Genomic DNA, 15,323 nt, shown 5'->3' with positions numbered 1-15,323 from the left:
TATCATCCCGTCATCCAAACCTTCTATATTACCTTTAAATCTTGCCCTCACAGTTTCCCATCTTTCCTTAGATTTAGAATGGATGTCCCTGAAAATTATTTTATGATGACCTTCATGAAAGAAGTTATATAAAAATAAATTAAATCGTGTCTAAGCAGCTTGTGTCAAATAACTCCTAGCTCTCAATGCCAGCAGCAAGCCAAAACCAGTCCTCCTCATGTGACAGAAATTAATCAATCCTCCATTTAGACTTTTTTGTCTTTAGAACTACAGGCCACAAACTCAGGGCATCCTGAAATGCCTAAAACAAAACACATAAGTGTATATAAGAATATGGTGCATTCTTTTTTATTTTATTTTAATTTTTTTTAATTTATTTTTTTATTGATCTGTCTCCTAGCAAGAGGTTGCAGTAATGCAGACCAGCAAAGGAGTGTAGTCCAAGAATATTTATAAGCTTTATTTCCAAACATGCTTTTTTTTTTTTTTTTGAAGGCATCGGATTTTTAAAGGATCTCTTCCTATGTATTTTTAATTCTGTCCATACTCTACCATAGTGTAATTTGCACAGTTACCTTATTGCTTTGCAGTTTAGCCAATGTAGTGAGCAGGGGTGTGGAATGGAAAAGTCTAAATACTTATAATTTCTGCTCATATGCTTGCCTGTGACCTTATTGATGACATTTTTTTGCCTTACTAATTCTATTCTCTGAGAATTGAGACCTAAATAAGAATTGGTTTTCACTCAAAGTGAAGTTTAAGCTATTAATTATACCCTGGGCAAATTTATACTCATGCAGATTGGGATCATAAGAAGCAAGCACCTTTTGGATGAATATGTTCTTCCTAAAAAATAAACTTCATTTTCTCTTGTCAGTGCAGATTAAGTTTCTCATTCAGAGACACTGCTCAGCTGAGTCCTTTTTAAAAAAAAAAAAAAAGTCTGATTGAACTGTATTAGGATTTGGCGCTTATAGCACATGAGAGAACCTTGCTGTGGGGAAGCAAAATCATCTAGTGGTGAGGGAGTCTCAAGAGAGTGAGGGATTTTCCCTTTCTCTGCTTCTGATATATTGTGAGACCACAGGCAATTCACGTCACTTTGACCAGTTCATTACCATGTCTCTGAAAAACAAAGACTGCCTTTTGCTTTATGTCTTTTGTCATGGTGTTCTCATCAAAGCTGTATTATCCATGTAGCAATTCCCGTAAAAAAAATAGGGGGGAAAACTGTTGAGTTCATAATGTTGTAGCATTTTTATTTGTGTTTCCTTTACAGAGCTCAGAGCACTGTAAACCGGTTACTAGTAATCGTGCTGCCCTCCAAAGGGGGCTACATTACTTCTTTCTTAATAGTACAGGTATAGTAGCAGATCTGCATAGTGTGTTACAGCCTGGGGTGCGGCTAAAAGGTAGTCTGTCAATCTATGGCAGATACACTTCTGTTTCTTGTAGTTTACTTTTCATCTAGACTGGGTTTCCACATTATTTTACTGAGGCGTTAATCCATTTTGTCTAGTCTCTCGTGTCACAATACCTGTCAAAACTTTTCTCTTCGTATTTGTGCAAACAAAATCCACTCATGAAGTCAACTGTATCGCCAATACTTCTGACTGCAGTGTTTCAGGCAGCATTGCTATGTCAATAAAGGATTTGATCATGTATAGTATCTGCCTGACAGAGCAGAGCTAACACAAACCACTAGAGTAAATGTAGTTACGACCACAAAATTCAACTTCTGTTGGTGTAGCTTGTTTTGCCTGAAAGCATGATAACATGGAATAATTGCAAAAGATAGTTTTTATATGTCTGTGGTAAAAAAATTGTAACTACAGAGGAGGGTATAGCTATACCAATTTACACTAGCAGAACACTCCTCTGTATTGCTATAGCTATACCAAATTCTGTCATTGGCTTGGTTTAATGTCGGCATTCCAATAAGAATCTGTGTACTGGAGGAATCAGGAAAAAATGACTCAGCACTCACAGATGTGTTTCTTTGTAATTTTCTTGTTACCATGTCTGTCCTAAGGTTGAAGGTAAGGCAGAATGGAAAGAGCAGGAATAATGGTGGGGTAAAAGGTAAAAACCAGGTGTGATTCAGTTCTAAAAGGTGCAAGGATCACGGGAGAGTTCATCATCAGAGTCATGGGGCAGACATGGTTAGGTGAAATGAAGAGAGAAAGAAGTTTCAAGAAAGCCATGGGTAGGCACAACACAGACCTGAGCTGAGGAGCACCAGAAGAGAATCTGTGCATTGGTACAGTCTGAGGAACCAGGAATCGGTCACTTGGACTTTTGCTTGTAAAGGGATTTGAGAAGGGTTGAGGCATAACAGTGATGTGCTTTCCACCAGTACAGGTATTTCATTGTGTTGGTGTTAACTTCCCTCACTCTTACAGCTGTACTTTATGCTCGTAAAATCAGGGAATTTTGCAAATGTATGGAAGTGCTATCAGAGGACCTTGCTTTAGGTATGTGTTATGTCAGATGGAAATGGGTTTCTCCTCTGTGACCTGTATTTAAAAAAAAAAAAAAAAAAAAAAAAAAATCCTATATCTACACTTACACCTTTTGTGACCTCTACTGGAGAGTATGTATTTTACTTAACTACAGTGCCGTGTAGGTGCAGAACATTTACAAGATATATGAATTCCCTGTAACTGTGCTGAATGGCAATTATGTACAGCACACTCATTTAAGTTTAACCATTCATTTGTGCTGGGGACTTCTGCTGCCTCGTGAGATATGAGTCTCTCTCCTAAGTCATGCTTTCCATGATTTATTCATAGGGTGAGTGGGTTTTTTGGAACGAAATCCAGCCAGTTTTATTCAGACATTCCATCAAAAGGTCTTTTTTGGTAAAAAGAAACACAGTTTACATCTGAATTCCGAGTTTTCCGTGGCACTTGACAGGACAGAAAAGAATCATCTTTCTTTCAGGCCCAGGGAGTTCTGAGACAATTTACCATGCTGTAAATCCATATAAATATGGATTGTTCCTTTTGGTGCTTCTGTGGCTGGAGTCTTGAAAAAAAGCAACATGAATCTAATTGAACATGTACTAGAGTTGTACCTGATGATGCATATTAACTTGTTTTGGTTATGAGTTTGCCTTTGCAAAAATCAGTGTCATTTTTCGTACCCGTTAATCCCAAAGGATTTTTTGAAATGTGAAAACATGGTTGCCTTAACTCTGAAATATTTTTTGCGTTATTCCACCTGATTAAAAGGGAAGTGGAAGGGAAACACTGAAGTTATCTTTGTTCCAAGCAATTTTAACAGTGATAAACTAAGGCTGATAAACTTGGATGAAGTTGCCAAGAGCAATAAGTGGACTAGAAGCTACTCTGAAGAGGCAAATAACAATAAGGAATTCCCCTCTCATGGGGTGCTAGAGCATCCTTGACCAGCAGAGTAGTTTGTAGGAACCACTCTATCTGAGTGAGTTGAGCTCTGCATCTGACCTTAGCTGCATATGATTTGAGAAGGAGAAAGACTGACTCACAGCTTCTTCTACCGTCTCTGTGTGAGCTGCACAGCATGAGAACTTTGATTTCTTCGAGAATCAAGGCCAGCTATCTTAATGTACGTGATTTTCAAACCTGTAGTTAATATTTGATGTTCAGGTTGGGTATTAAACACTACAAGTCATTCCACAGCGGTGCATTCATAACCAAGATACTTTGTATAAATTTCATTAATTTGGGTTTGAAGAACATGCATGAGTAATCTCACGTGCAGTTTGTTTAGGATATTCTTTCTCTGTGTCATTCTTGTTCTGTTACAGAACTTAATGGTCAAATATACAACTAAGCAATTATTCTTAAATTATTTCACCACAAAATATGCCAGAACTGAACCCCATCAGTTTTCATGGAAGTAAGTGCCAACTACAGGTTTTATATGATTCAATCTGCTTTACGCTTAGAATTTAATTCTCCTTTTAGGAGGAGAGGAAAAAAAAGAAGGACGTGGCAAGCAGAGATAACCATTCGTTTGTGGTTTGTTTTTTTTTTCCTTTCCCCCAAACTGCAGTAATCATACTTTGGGCAGCCATGAAAGTCTTCGCAAGGCAACCACCTGCATTCAGCTTCGACTACACAAGACTAGTAATTTGAAGCAAAGTTTGTCTCGAACGGTATGTTGTCTTTTTTTCTTCCTCTTCCTTTCAGCATCCCTGAAGGAATAAAATTCCACCAATCCTTTCATGTAGCAACCTGCAGTAATAATCAAAGAGAGATTATTTGCTTTCCTGAGAATGCATCTATTATTGCTGAATTCCCATAGAAACATACTGCTCCTGTACTTGTATCTAGCGAGTTACTGTAGAGAGCACACAACTGAAAAAGACTAAAGGTTACCTTTTTAGAAAAAAATCAGTTTTGTCAGAATTTAATGCTATTTATTTCAGGTGGTCAAAGAATTCTTATTTTTGATTGGACTTTCTATGTTTTGAAATATAACAAAGGAAAAACCACTCGAAGTACTGTGCAAAATGAATTGCATCTGGATTCTTGCCATTATCACTGAAAACCGGGGTAGGCTGATAAAAGCCAGAATCACAGTTGGTGTGTTTGTGAATGTGTGATGCATACTTGTGTGTGTGTATATATGCTTGTATGTAGACATGCAGAAATGTCTGTAAGGACATGTAGTCCGTATAGGAAACCTGGGTTTATCATCATCTTACATCCAGGGAGATTCCTATTCAGATTATGTGAGTTTAAGCAACTTTGCAGTAGATTACTGAGCTTTAATGACGCTGACCTATGCTGTTAAATGTGAGCTTTATTCCCAGTGGACCACCTTGAATTACATCCAAACCAAAGTTTACAGTACAGTAGAAGCTTTGTTGTGGGCAGTGTTCACTGGCAGCGTGTTGACTCTGTTCACAGATAGTACTAATTACCCACTTTGCATAAGTATGCTGGCAGCCGGAGTCTGTCAATATATGGGTCAGATGGCAGATTTTTAACAAAAAAAGGGTAGGGGCTTTCTTTTCATTTCTGTTATGTGTTGCCATGTGAAACATCAAGTTTAGTACATTGCCATGTGAAACATCAAGTTTAGTACAATGTTACCTGGAGCCTTTAAAAAGGACAATAATGAAGCCAAATATATATATATATATATATATTTATTTAACATTTTTAGCTAGTTTATAGATAAAAGCAGAATAATTAGTGCTGATATGTATAATTCTGGCCTAAACTATTCTTCGCTGACAATATTATTCACTTAATTATTTATTTTTTGAAAATTATTGATTCTTCTTGGTATAGCATCGTCCAAATGAAAGTGAATTAGGAAACATGGAAGCTTTCATCACCAGGTCACTTCAAAAATTATTCAGATCAATAAATTGCAAACTGCTTGCTCTCAGTCTAGAGAAAATAAGTTGATGTTTGAATATACATTCAGAAGGGGGTGAGCAAGTGCCCATCTCACGTGTCCTTTCTCACCCCATCGCCATATCACAGCAGCAAAAAGAACATGTCTAGTGACCATTGGAACGAGTTTTGTCTTATGAAAGTATCTGTGGTACCTTGTTATAATTTATAATTGTTGTAATAACTACAAGTTGTTGGGATCAAGGCGTGAATCACCATGTGATTTCCATTGTCTGCATTAAACAGAGATTAGATGGTTATCATAGTCCTTTCTGGTGTTAGATCTGTGACAAGACATCCTGTGTTACAAGATGGAAAACTTGATTTTTCCATATAGTGCTGCCAAAGAAGGGCTTCAGAAGAGTGGAGTGTTGGTGATTAGATATAATTATGGGCACATATAAGTATGTGTAATGGTGGAAAAATTATTTACCTTTTTTAGGTCAGCATCTTTTAAATGTAATAATATATTATTGACCCTTCTACTGGAGTGAGAAATCAATGACATGAATTAGAAGTTTGATACGAATGTGTTTTGATACTTGCATGCATATAGCATGTGGTGAAGGTGTTTTTTACATGCATATACTGAAAAGAGGGAGCCTCAAACAGCTTCCTAACAATCTCCTCTTCAAACTTCCAAGCCAATGATTGATTCTCTACAAGTTACTTTGTCTGTTTGAAGATAAAGTATTGAGAAAATGACCTATTTGCTGTATATAAATCTGCTATTAGTATAGATCTTCAAAATTATATGCTTTGGAACTTAATGATCTCTGAAGCCTTAAAAGCTTGTTTGTGTGCTAAGGAAGCAAAACTCTATACCAATGCCATCTGGAGACTGCCTTCATGATTCTTGCTTACCTTACATAACACTGTTGAAATCAGGATGCATAGTTAAAAATATCTGTCTGTACATGCAAATTACTATTATTTTCTTATTATGCTTAATAACCAATATAAGTGGATACTTATAAGTAATGTGCAACTAATTTTTTTTTTTAAACCAGACAGCTTATGAACTTTGACCAATAACTAAAAGTTCAAAATTCTTTTGTGAATTCAGCTGAAAAACATATTTTTTTAAGGTGAATACTCGCTTCCTTTCCTTTTGTGGGAAGCTGGCATTCTGTAATGAAGTATTCGGGAATTGTATGGAACTGAGCAATTACAAGCAAGAAATTTAGCCTGGGGTTTTACATGGAATCACAGGTCTTTCAGCCAGTGGGTGACCTTTTAATTTGATTTTGTTTTTTTGAGACGTGAAATTTATCAGCCTTAACACTCTTGAACAAAAGTCTTTTAAGACCTGAATTTTCAAGATGCTAGATTCCTACTAAACTTCCAAATAAGGCTTATGCAGGGAACGTAAGGTTATCTTTATAATATAGAAACATACTGAAGCTTGGTTTTATGGCATCCAGCCAAAGAGCTTCTGTTGACAGGAGTGGGTATTCTGCACCTTGCAGATTTTTGTCCACACATTGAAATTTTGGGAATGACAATGAATATGGAGACAATCCAGTAGTCCTCCTGTCAAATGGTGCCACAGTGTACACAGGTTACAAGACTACTGAGTAATGACTGCTAGATTTGTTTTGACCACACACCTGTCCTACCCTGTAGTTTAACCTAGGTGGGCTCTAAGAGAAAACTCTTAAGCACAAACTCCACAAGTTGTAGTGGTCAGAAGTGTCAAATTCCTAGTGGCTGGGTGGTGTTTAGGAAGAAATGCTGAGTGGAACAGCATAGAAGCAGAAACCCTTATCCAGATACCGTTTCCAGGGAGTGCTTTGCCTATCCAAGAGACCCTTTTTTTTTTCTTTTTTCTTTTTTTTTTTTCCAGATTTGTCCCCACATACTGATTATCTGGGGAAAGCATGATTCTTTGCAGTGGAGAGGCAGCAAAGAACACTTACGGGTTTCTAACAAGAGCCTCACTTGCTTCCAGAAAGGTGTTTTTTGGACTAAAGCAGCCAGCAAGCGGTATTTCAAAAATTTCAAAAGTTTCAAAGCTCAAAACCATTTTTATTTTCATATATACCAGTGTTAATTGTGTTAATATTTTACCAGGCATAATGAGGTAAGCGTTAACGTTCTGAGCATAATCACAGACGAGAAAAGTCAGTGGTCCATCACAATAAGAAGGTGGGGTTTTTTCCCCCATTATTTAAAAGTCTGTGGCGTTTTAGAGGGATTGTGTAGTACCTCAAATAGAAGGGAGCCTTTTCGTGTATTTAAGTATCCCTTGAAATTGTGCTACTGTAAAATGCTTCATATTCTATTAATATGCTCAAAGTCTCCTTCAACTCTGTTGCAATTTAAATGTGGTTTAATATACTGCAATGCACTGTGGAGGCCAGGAGCAGAGACCGAGCATCTCTTGACATTTCATCGCTTTTTGGAAATGGTTACGATTACCAGGTAGAATGATTATAAACAAACAAAAGCAGTCTTTCAGGCAGGTAACTAACAAGCTTGGAAGACAAATTAGCAGTGTTCAGGCCATTAGAAAACATTTGTTGTCTCAAAGAATTTGTGAAACTATAATTAATAACCTACAATAAGGTTTAACCAGGAAGAGTGACATTTTAAGATACCTTCAAGTGAATTATTGATCACCCCTTGATGGTAGCTGACACGGCTCTGAAAGCTTCAGGCCGTGAAGTTACTTCGGGTTACTAATAATAGCAAAGAACATGAGCAGCTCTTGAGCTGGTATAAGCCATAGACCCAGAGTTTTCCTCCAGCTCCAGGGCATGCTTGTGGCAGAGCACTCATGTTGGAAAGGAGAGGTTCTGCTCGCAGGCAGGGGCACCAGCAAGTCTGTCTGGACCAGCCAAAACGTGTCGGGACCAGAGGAGACACAGACTGTGGTGCATTGAAAGCTGCAGCGTTTCTTTTCGCTCTGGACCCAGTTCTGCAGATCTCTTTGGGTCTGCTCGAACCTGGTCCAGTCACACTGAATTCAAGGATCTGAGGTAGTCTACACTGAGCTCACAGTCAATTTTTTGTTGCCGTTCTCTGAAACGTGTGGCTTTGGTTGTAAAATGCATTTGAAAGTCACAGACTTAGAGGCAGTTTATGGAAGATAAATTTTCCTCCATCAGAGTTCATATAAAAAGTTGTGAAAATGGTTTACTTTTGGGGGGGAAAAAAAAGGCACAAACTTTGAGGCTTTTAAGTTTCTTCAGCTATCTCAGACAGTTATGTACATATACAGCTACTGTTTATTTTTGCAAGTTAATCTGCACTCATGTGTGAGGAGAATTTAACCTGTGATCTATAGGATCCTTCCAAATTTTGAACTTTGGAGTATGTTATTTTATAGAAATCTCCACTAAGGTTGTAGTTTAACTAGTGTCACAGAAACATATTCATATCTCGACAACCCTTCTATATAATAATTGCTGTTATGCATTCAGGTGCTAAATAATTCACATATACCCACCTTTTGCCCTAGTCCACCAGCAGCTTCTGGGTTCCTATCAATCATACATATCTAATTTCTCTCTAAGCTTCAGGGCTCCCTCCTTCAGCCTGTGTCACATTGTTTCCAAGTTCATCCCTCCCTGTCCTCTAGTCCTGTCAGTCTATGAGATCAAGGAGGAAGTTTGTCACTTATCAGTCTTGTTCTGTAGCTCAAGCCTTGTCCCCGTGATTGCTCAGTTCAGATCTGCTCTGCTATTTGTAAGGTCTCCAGAGGTGGCAGTGTGACAATTAAGCACGCAGTGACATTAGGAAAATGCAGGATGGATTTGCAGAACATGTGCACTACTCATCTGTAGGGTAAGGTGACTTTAAAAATAAAATAAAAAAAGGAGATATGATCTGCTGAGTCCAGATGGAAGTGACTGTTGCTCTGTCTAGAAGTAGAAAAATCAGATCATGGTATTATAGCACACAGCTATGGAGTTCTTGGTGCTATTTCCTACCTGGAATGTGTGCTTCTGATTACGGTAGTGCTACAAAATACTTTCAAGGCTTGAGATGTTATGCCAGTCCTATAGCATGCATTGAAGTGGCATGATAGCTGTCAGAGGTCAGGTGCTCCAAGCCTCAGAGTATGGTATGGGCAGAAGAAATGAGTTGTGAGCAAAACCAGCAGTTACTAGGTCAGAGCCATATGTAGCACAATTAGGGCTGCACTCAAGAAATTGACATCCATAAGCTGTTTTTGTATGTCTTGTAGTCATTTTTGTAGGAGCAACTCAGTGGTATTCAGAGACAGATTCTGAAATCAGCTGAGAAAAGACCATCTACTCTTAAATGCATCCACTAACCTTGTCTTCTCCTATGTAATAACACTTAACGCTCTCATGCCAATACACTGAGATAAGGAACACAGGTGTTTGTAAGAGATCAAATGCCCAGACAAAGTAGAGTTTAGTGCTTAGGTCTAAGACGCATACATTCAAGGCTTAATGCACGAGAATGTTTTTCTTACCTTCACCCCCTTCCATTTCATTCATATAATTCATCTTTTGCTTATTGCCACTATGTGATATAAGAGATAGTAGCACTCCAGATGGGAATTCTTTACAGAACATCTGTAATGTATCTAGCTCAGCAAGATCCTGCTCCTCAAATGGTGCTATTGCTAAATCTCTGTATAGCAATCTAAAGCAGAATTAGTGTGAATTAATTCCCATGTCAATTAACATATCTAAACTGAATCCAACTGTAGCTGAGACAGAAGTTGCTCAGGAATGGTAGCTTTAGACCACTACTATACTTCAATTAACTAGAAAAAATTGCTAGTGTGACCACCTTATTCTGAACAACCTTTCAATATTTGAATTCACTAACATTCAAAATATTAGGAGAAGGCTTTTTTTAGCTAAGCAACTAAAAGACTGATTTATTTTCAAATTTGGTTGGGGGGGAGGAATCATGAATCATATTTCATCACTGTTGGATTATGCAGTTCTCTTTTTTTTTGACATTTTGTTTATTGTATTAAAATTAAAACAGTAAAAGATGAACAGATTTAGTCCAGCCTAAAATGGAGTCACCTTTCCGATTCTTCTGTATCCTTGGCCAGATATAATTTCTGTCCTCTGCTTCACCTTTGAGCAAACAAATATTTTAGATCAGTACACATGTAAATAAATAGGCTGTAGCCTGGTTGCCGAAGCTGTGTCCATCCCAGCATCATTTGCATTTCTAGAGATACTAAGAAAAATAACATCTGGCAGCTGTCCCAGCCATTATGGAAACAGAAGCTCAATCACCACTAGATGCCTATATGCTGAGCTGCTCTCCTGCTTCTGTTTTCTTATTTAATTCTTCTCTCTCATCCCCACACCCCTCCCAGGGCTATACCTGTTCATAAGTATCATTCTCTTTGTAATCCTTGACCAGTGAATTTGGGGTCATGCTTGTCACAAGCCTCTCAGTAGCTTTTCCCTATGAGTTATAGGGATATGGGCTCAACCAGGAGTCAGAATAAGGGCAGAATTTTCATGGCATGGTGGTGCTTGCAAGCTGGCAGTAGATGCCTAGCATGGGCTGAGCTACCTCCATGGGGTGGGAGGATTTAAGGCATCAAAGGCAACAAATCCATGGGGCTGGACAAAGGACTGTATCTGAATGGGAACAGGTTTGGTCAGCAGAATGTGTCAAAGTAAAATCACAGAATCGTTTAGGCTGGAAGGGACGTCATGGGATCATTTAGTCCAGTCCTCCTGCTCAAGCAGGGTCAGCTGGATCAGGTTGCCCAGGACCATGTCCAGTAAAGTTTTGAATATCTCATTAGATATTCAAACCTACTCCACAACCTTTCAGGGCAACCTTTTTCTGTGTTTGACTACCTTCACGGTATTTTTTCTTTTCTTGTGTTAAGGTGGGGTTCCATGTGTTTTAATTTCTGCCCTTTGCCTCTTGTCCTGTCAGTGACCACTACTGAAAAGAGCCTGACTCCCTTCTCTTCATTATTTCCCATGAGATATTTGTACACATTGATAAAATTCCCCCTGAGCTTTCCCTTCTCCAGACTGAATAGTCCTAGCTCAGCCTCTCTTCATACAAAACATGCTTTAGTGCCTTGATCATCTCTGTGACTCTTCACTGAGAGAAGTCCCTTCAGAGTGGTTGCAAAGGATGGTACAGATGTTCTCTGTTCTGCTCTTTCAGAAGAGGAAGCAGCAGAGAGGTTGTGGATGCAAACTAATTTCCACTTTATGACTGTAATGTATATGCAATGTATATTGCCATTGCAAAAGGGTGCCTTCTGCTGTCTGTAACAAGAAAGCAGAGGCAGGGTTTACTGAGGCCTGGCTATAGTCTTAATCTATATGTAGTTAGAAGGAACTACTGTGACAGTCTGGTTTGGCCTCTTATATATAGCACAACCCACTGTAACATGACGGAGATTCACCAAATAAAATTTCAGACTGAAACACCCTGAACACTCTGAAAGGAGAGGCCCTAAAAGAACATGCTGACTTTGGAAAATACCAAGAAAATATCTCCAACATAAATTCTTCTTATCAAAATACTATATCTCACTATATGCTTCTCTTCCACAGCATGAGGATGACCAAAGACGGTTCAGTGTGAATCAGCTGTTAGAAGACACTTGTGCCTGGAGACTGACTCAGTAAGAACACTGGTATTTAACAGTATTTCTGTTTGTAATTGTTCATGTTTATAGTGAGACTGCCATCCGCAAAGGAAAATTCTGAGACTCCCGTCCCCAAAGGAATGATACCAAAGAGAAAGAAAATTCATTCAATGTTTTAGATTCTCATTTTCAGACCTTATCGGTTGCTTAGCAAAAATCAATAGTAATTTATAGATCTGTGTATTTTTTCCTCATTCTCCACCTTTCTTGTCATTGAAGGTTTCATAAGAGCTTTCACGTTTCACAAAAATTCCCAGGATTGAAGGAGTCATAATTTTCACGTGTGTTGCTTTTAGAGAATTTTTAAGAGTAAACACTCTAAAAATAATAGATTTGCTTTTCGTTATGCCTGTGTTTTCACAGTTGAGTGATGTTTTTTGTTTTGTTGTTTTTTTTTTTTAATAGAGGCTAGCTATAACAAGTTTTTAATTTGGCACTCAAAACGCATTTGACTTGAAAGCTAACCTACCATGGACAAACACTAAATGAGATAGATTCCTCATTCAGCTTTCACTATGTTCTGTTTCATGCACTTAGATAAAGAAGCTGTTAACACTTTTTTGTAATGTTTTTCATCAATGTGTTATAAAGTACTTTGCCAAGAACGGTAAATGCCACACCTGTCATTTAGCAGATGGAGGAAAACAGAGAGGTGGTGACTTGTTCAAGGTGAATATCTGGTGCTTACTGAGGACCCATCTGGTTTCCTAGGAGCATGGCCCAGATTTCCTTTCTGGTCCTTGCTATAAAGAGATCAAACCAATCATATAGTCTATACACACACTAGTTATTGACTGTTTTATTTCTTGTGATGTAAAGTGTGTGGCCTTTTCCATTACAAAGACAGTCTTCAGAGGGGATATGTGATAAAAGATGTTGAGCTGCAAATCAACTATGGTCCACAAAATTTCCTCTGATACTGTAGGGCAATGAAGAGCTGATAGCATAGGCAATAAATTCTTTAACGACAAGTTCATTAAGTACTTAAAAAGTAAAAGCTTGAATTGTGTTTGATCACTATTTCCTGCTTGTCCCATGGATTGTTGACAGGTAGGAGAAAACGTTTTCCAGCAGTGTTGACCCAGAAAGATCTGTGGTCAGACCCTGTCCTCTCAATTGCGTTTCTAACTTATATGAGGGGAAAAAAGGGGTAATAGATAAGTGACAAAGTTTGCTGTCCATAATGTGCACAGGAGCTGCCTGTGATGATGTGCAGAAGGATTTTACTATGCTGAGTTGAGTGTGTGATGAAGTGGCAGATGGAAGTTTGAGAAGATAAATGTAGATGGCAGGAACTGGTCTTAAATTCATATATGAAATCATAGGCGCTCAGTTGACTTTTACCACCAGGAGTGAGTTCTTGGGGTTATAATAAATAGTTCTGAATGCTTGGCACACAGAAGCGGCAAAAAAGATATAAAAAATGTTGGGAATTATTATGAGATAAATGAAAAACCAAAAATCAGTATTAAGCCACAGTATCAGTGTAGGGTGTACGTTTATCTTGAATATGGCCAAGAGTTCTGCTTCTCTCATTTCAAATATGATGTAATAGAACTTGAAAAAGTGAAGAGAAGGGCAGCAAGGATTCTCAGAGGTATGAAATGCCTTCCATATGAGGAACAAATGAGTAACCATATTCTTCATCCTGATGAAGAGATAATAGAAGATGGGTATTTTATAGATGACAAGTCTATGAAATTGAGGAGCACAGAGAATGTCTGCAGAAAAGGATCATTTACTGTATCTTCCAATGCAGGATAAAGGGAACATGAAGTGAAAGTAGCAGATTCAAAACAGACAAGAGTAGGTATTTCTTTGTATAAGATCTAATTAAGTAATGTCTGGACACAGGCTGGCTTAGCCAGGACTGTGTCCAGATAGTTTCTGACTACATTAAGGAGGGAAATTCCACAACCACTCTGGGCAACTTGTGCCAGTGCTCAGTTACCCTCGGTACCTCCTGTGTTTCAGTTTGTGCCCATTGCCTCTTGTCCTGTCACGTGTCACCGCTGAAGATAGCCTGGCTCCATCATCTTTGCACCCTCCCTTCAGATGTTTATATACATCAAGAAGATCCCCCCTGAGCTATCTCTTCTCTAGACTATATAGTCCCAGCTCTCAGGCTTTCCCTATAGGAGAGATGCTCCAGTCCCTTCATTGTCTTAGTGGCCCTTTGTTGAACTCTCTCCAGTACATCCATGACTCTCTTCTACCAAGGAGCCTGGAACTGGACACAGCACTCCAGGTGTGGCCTCACCAGTGCCGAGTAAGAGGGGAAGGATCACCTCCCTCAACTTGCTGGTAATATTCCTCCTAATGTAGCCCAGGATACCTTAAGACACCTTTAGCCTTTTTTGCTGCAAGGACACATTGCTGGTTCATGTTAAGCTTCCTGTCCATGAAGATTGCCACATCCTTTTCTGCAAAGCAACTTTCCAGACAGTCAGCCCCCAGCATGTACTGGTGCATGGGTTTATTCTTCCCCAGGTACATGACTTTGCACTTCCTTTTGCTGAACTTTGTGAGGTTCCCGTCAGCCCATTTCCCCAGCATGTCAATGTCCCTCTGGATGGCAGTATGACCCTTTGGTGTATCAGCCACTCTTCCCAGTTTTGTGTCATCAGTAAACTTGCTGAGAGTATACTCTGCCCAATCATTCAGTTCATTAAGGAAGATGTAGAACAGTACTAGACTCAGGGCTGATTCCTGAGGTACACCACCAGTTACCATCTTCCAACTAGACTTTGTGCCACTGATCATCACCCTCTGGTCCCAGCCATTCAGCGAGTTTTCAATCCACCTCACTGTCTGCTTATTCAGACCGTAGTTTATTAGCTTCTGTATGAGGTTGTTGTGGGTGAGAGTGTCAAAAACCTATGATTCCATCATGGAAGGTTATCATGTTGGTCAAGCACAACTTTCCCTTGGTGAATCCATTCTGACTACTCTCTCTCACCTTCTTGTAGTTTATGTGCCTGAAAATGGTTCTCAGGATTAGTTGTTCCATCAAACTTCCTAGGGTTCAAGGTGAGGCTGTAGTTCTATGGATCCTTCTTCTTGCTGTTCTTGAAGATGGGAGTGCAGGCACCTCTTCCAATCATCATGTTTGTTCAAAGATTATCAAGAATGGCCTCACAATGACATCAGCCAGCTCCCTCAGCATTCGTGGGTGCATCCTGTCAGGGCCTGTGGACTTATGTAAGTCCAGTTTAAGTATTCTCTAACCTCACCCACTTCCTAGTTCATTGCCGGGTCTGCTCCCTGGAGGCCATGTCCATGAGACAGCACCACACTAGACTCCT

The 15,323-nt window shown here is 39.0% G+C and overlaps 1 protein-coding gene across 3 annotated transcripts in view; it reads left to right on the top strand.

The window, feature by feature from the left end:
- Positions 1-15,323, top strand: part of PIK3C2G (phosphatidylinositol-4-phosphate 3-kinase catalytic subunit type 2 gamma) — a 287,677-nt gene that overhangs the window by 96,691 nt on the left and 175,663 nt on the right. For all 3 annotated transcript variants that reach the window (XM_054225048.1, XM_054225029.1, XM_054225038.1), the window contains exons 6-7: positions 4,039-4,141; positions 11,924-11,994. In XM_054225048.1, coding sequence (XP_054081023.1) covers positions 4,039-4,141; positions 11,924-11,994 — 174 coding nt within the window. The remainder of the gene's footprint in view (positions 1-4,038; positions 4,142-11,923; positions 11,995-15,323) is intronic.

The sequence above is a fragment of the Rissa tridactyla genome, chromosome 1 (assembly GCF_028500815.1).
Source record: "Rissa tridactyla isolate bRisTri1 chromosome 1, bRisTri1.patW.cur.20221130, whole genome shotgun sequence".
Taxonomy (NCBI): Eukaryota; Metazoa; Chordata; class Aves; order Charadriiformes; family Laridae; genus Rissa; species Rissa tridactyla.
Note: the sequence above shows the minus strand (reverse complement) of the source record. Positions and strands in the feature narration are given on the sequence as shown.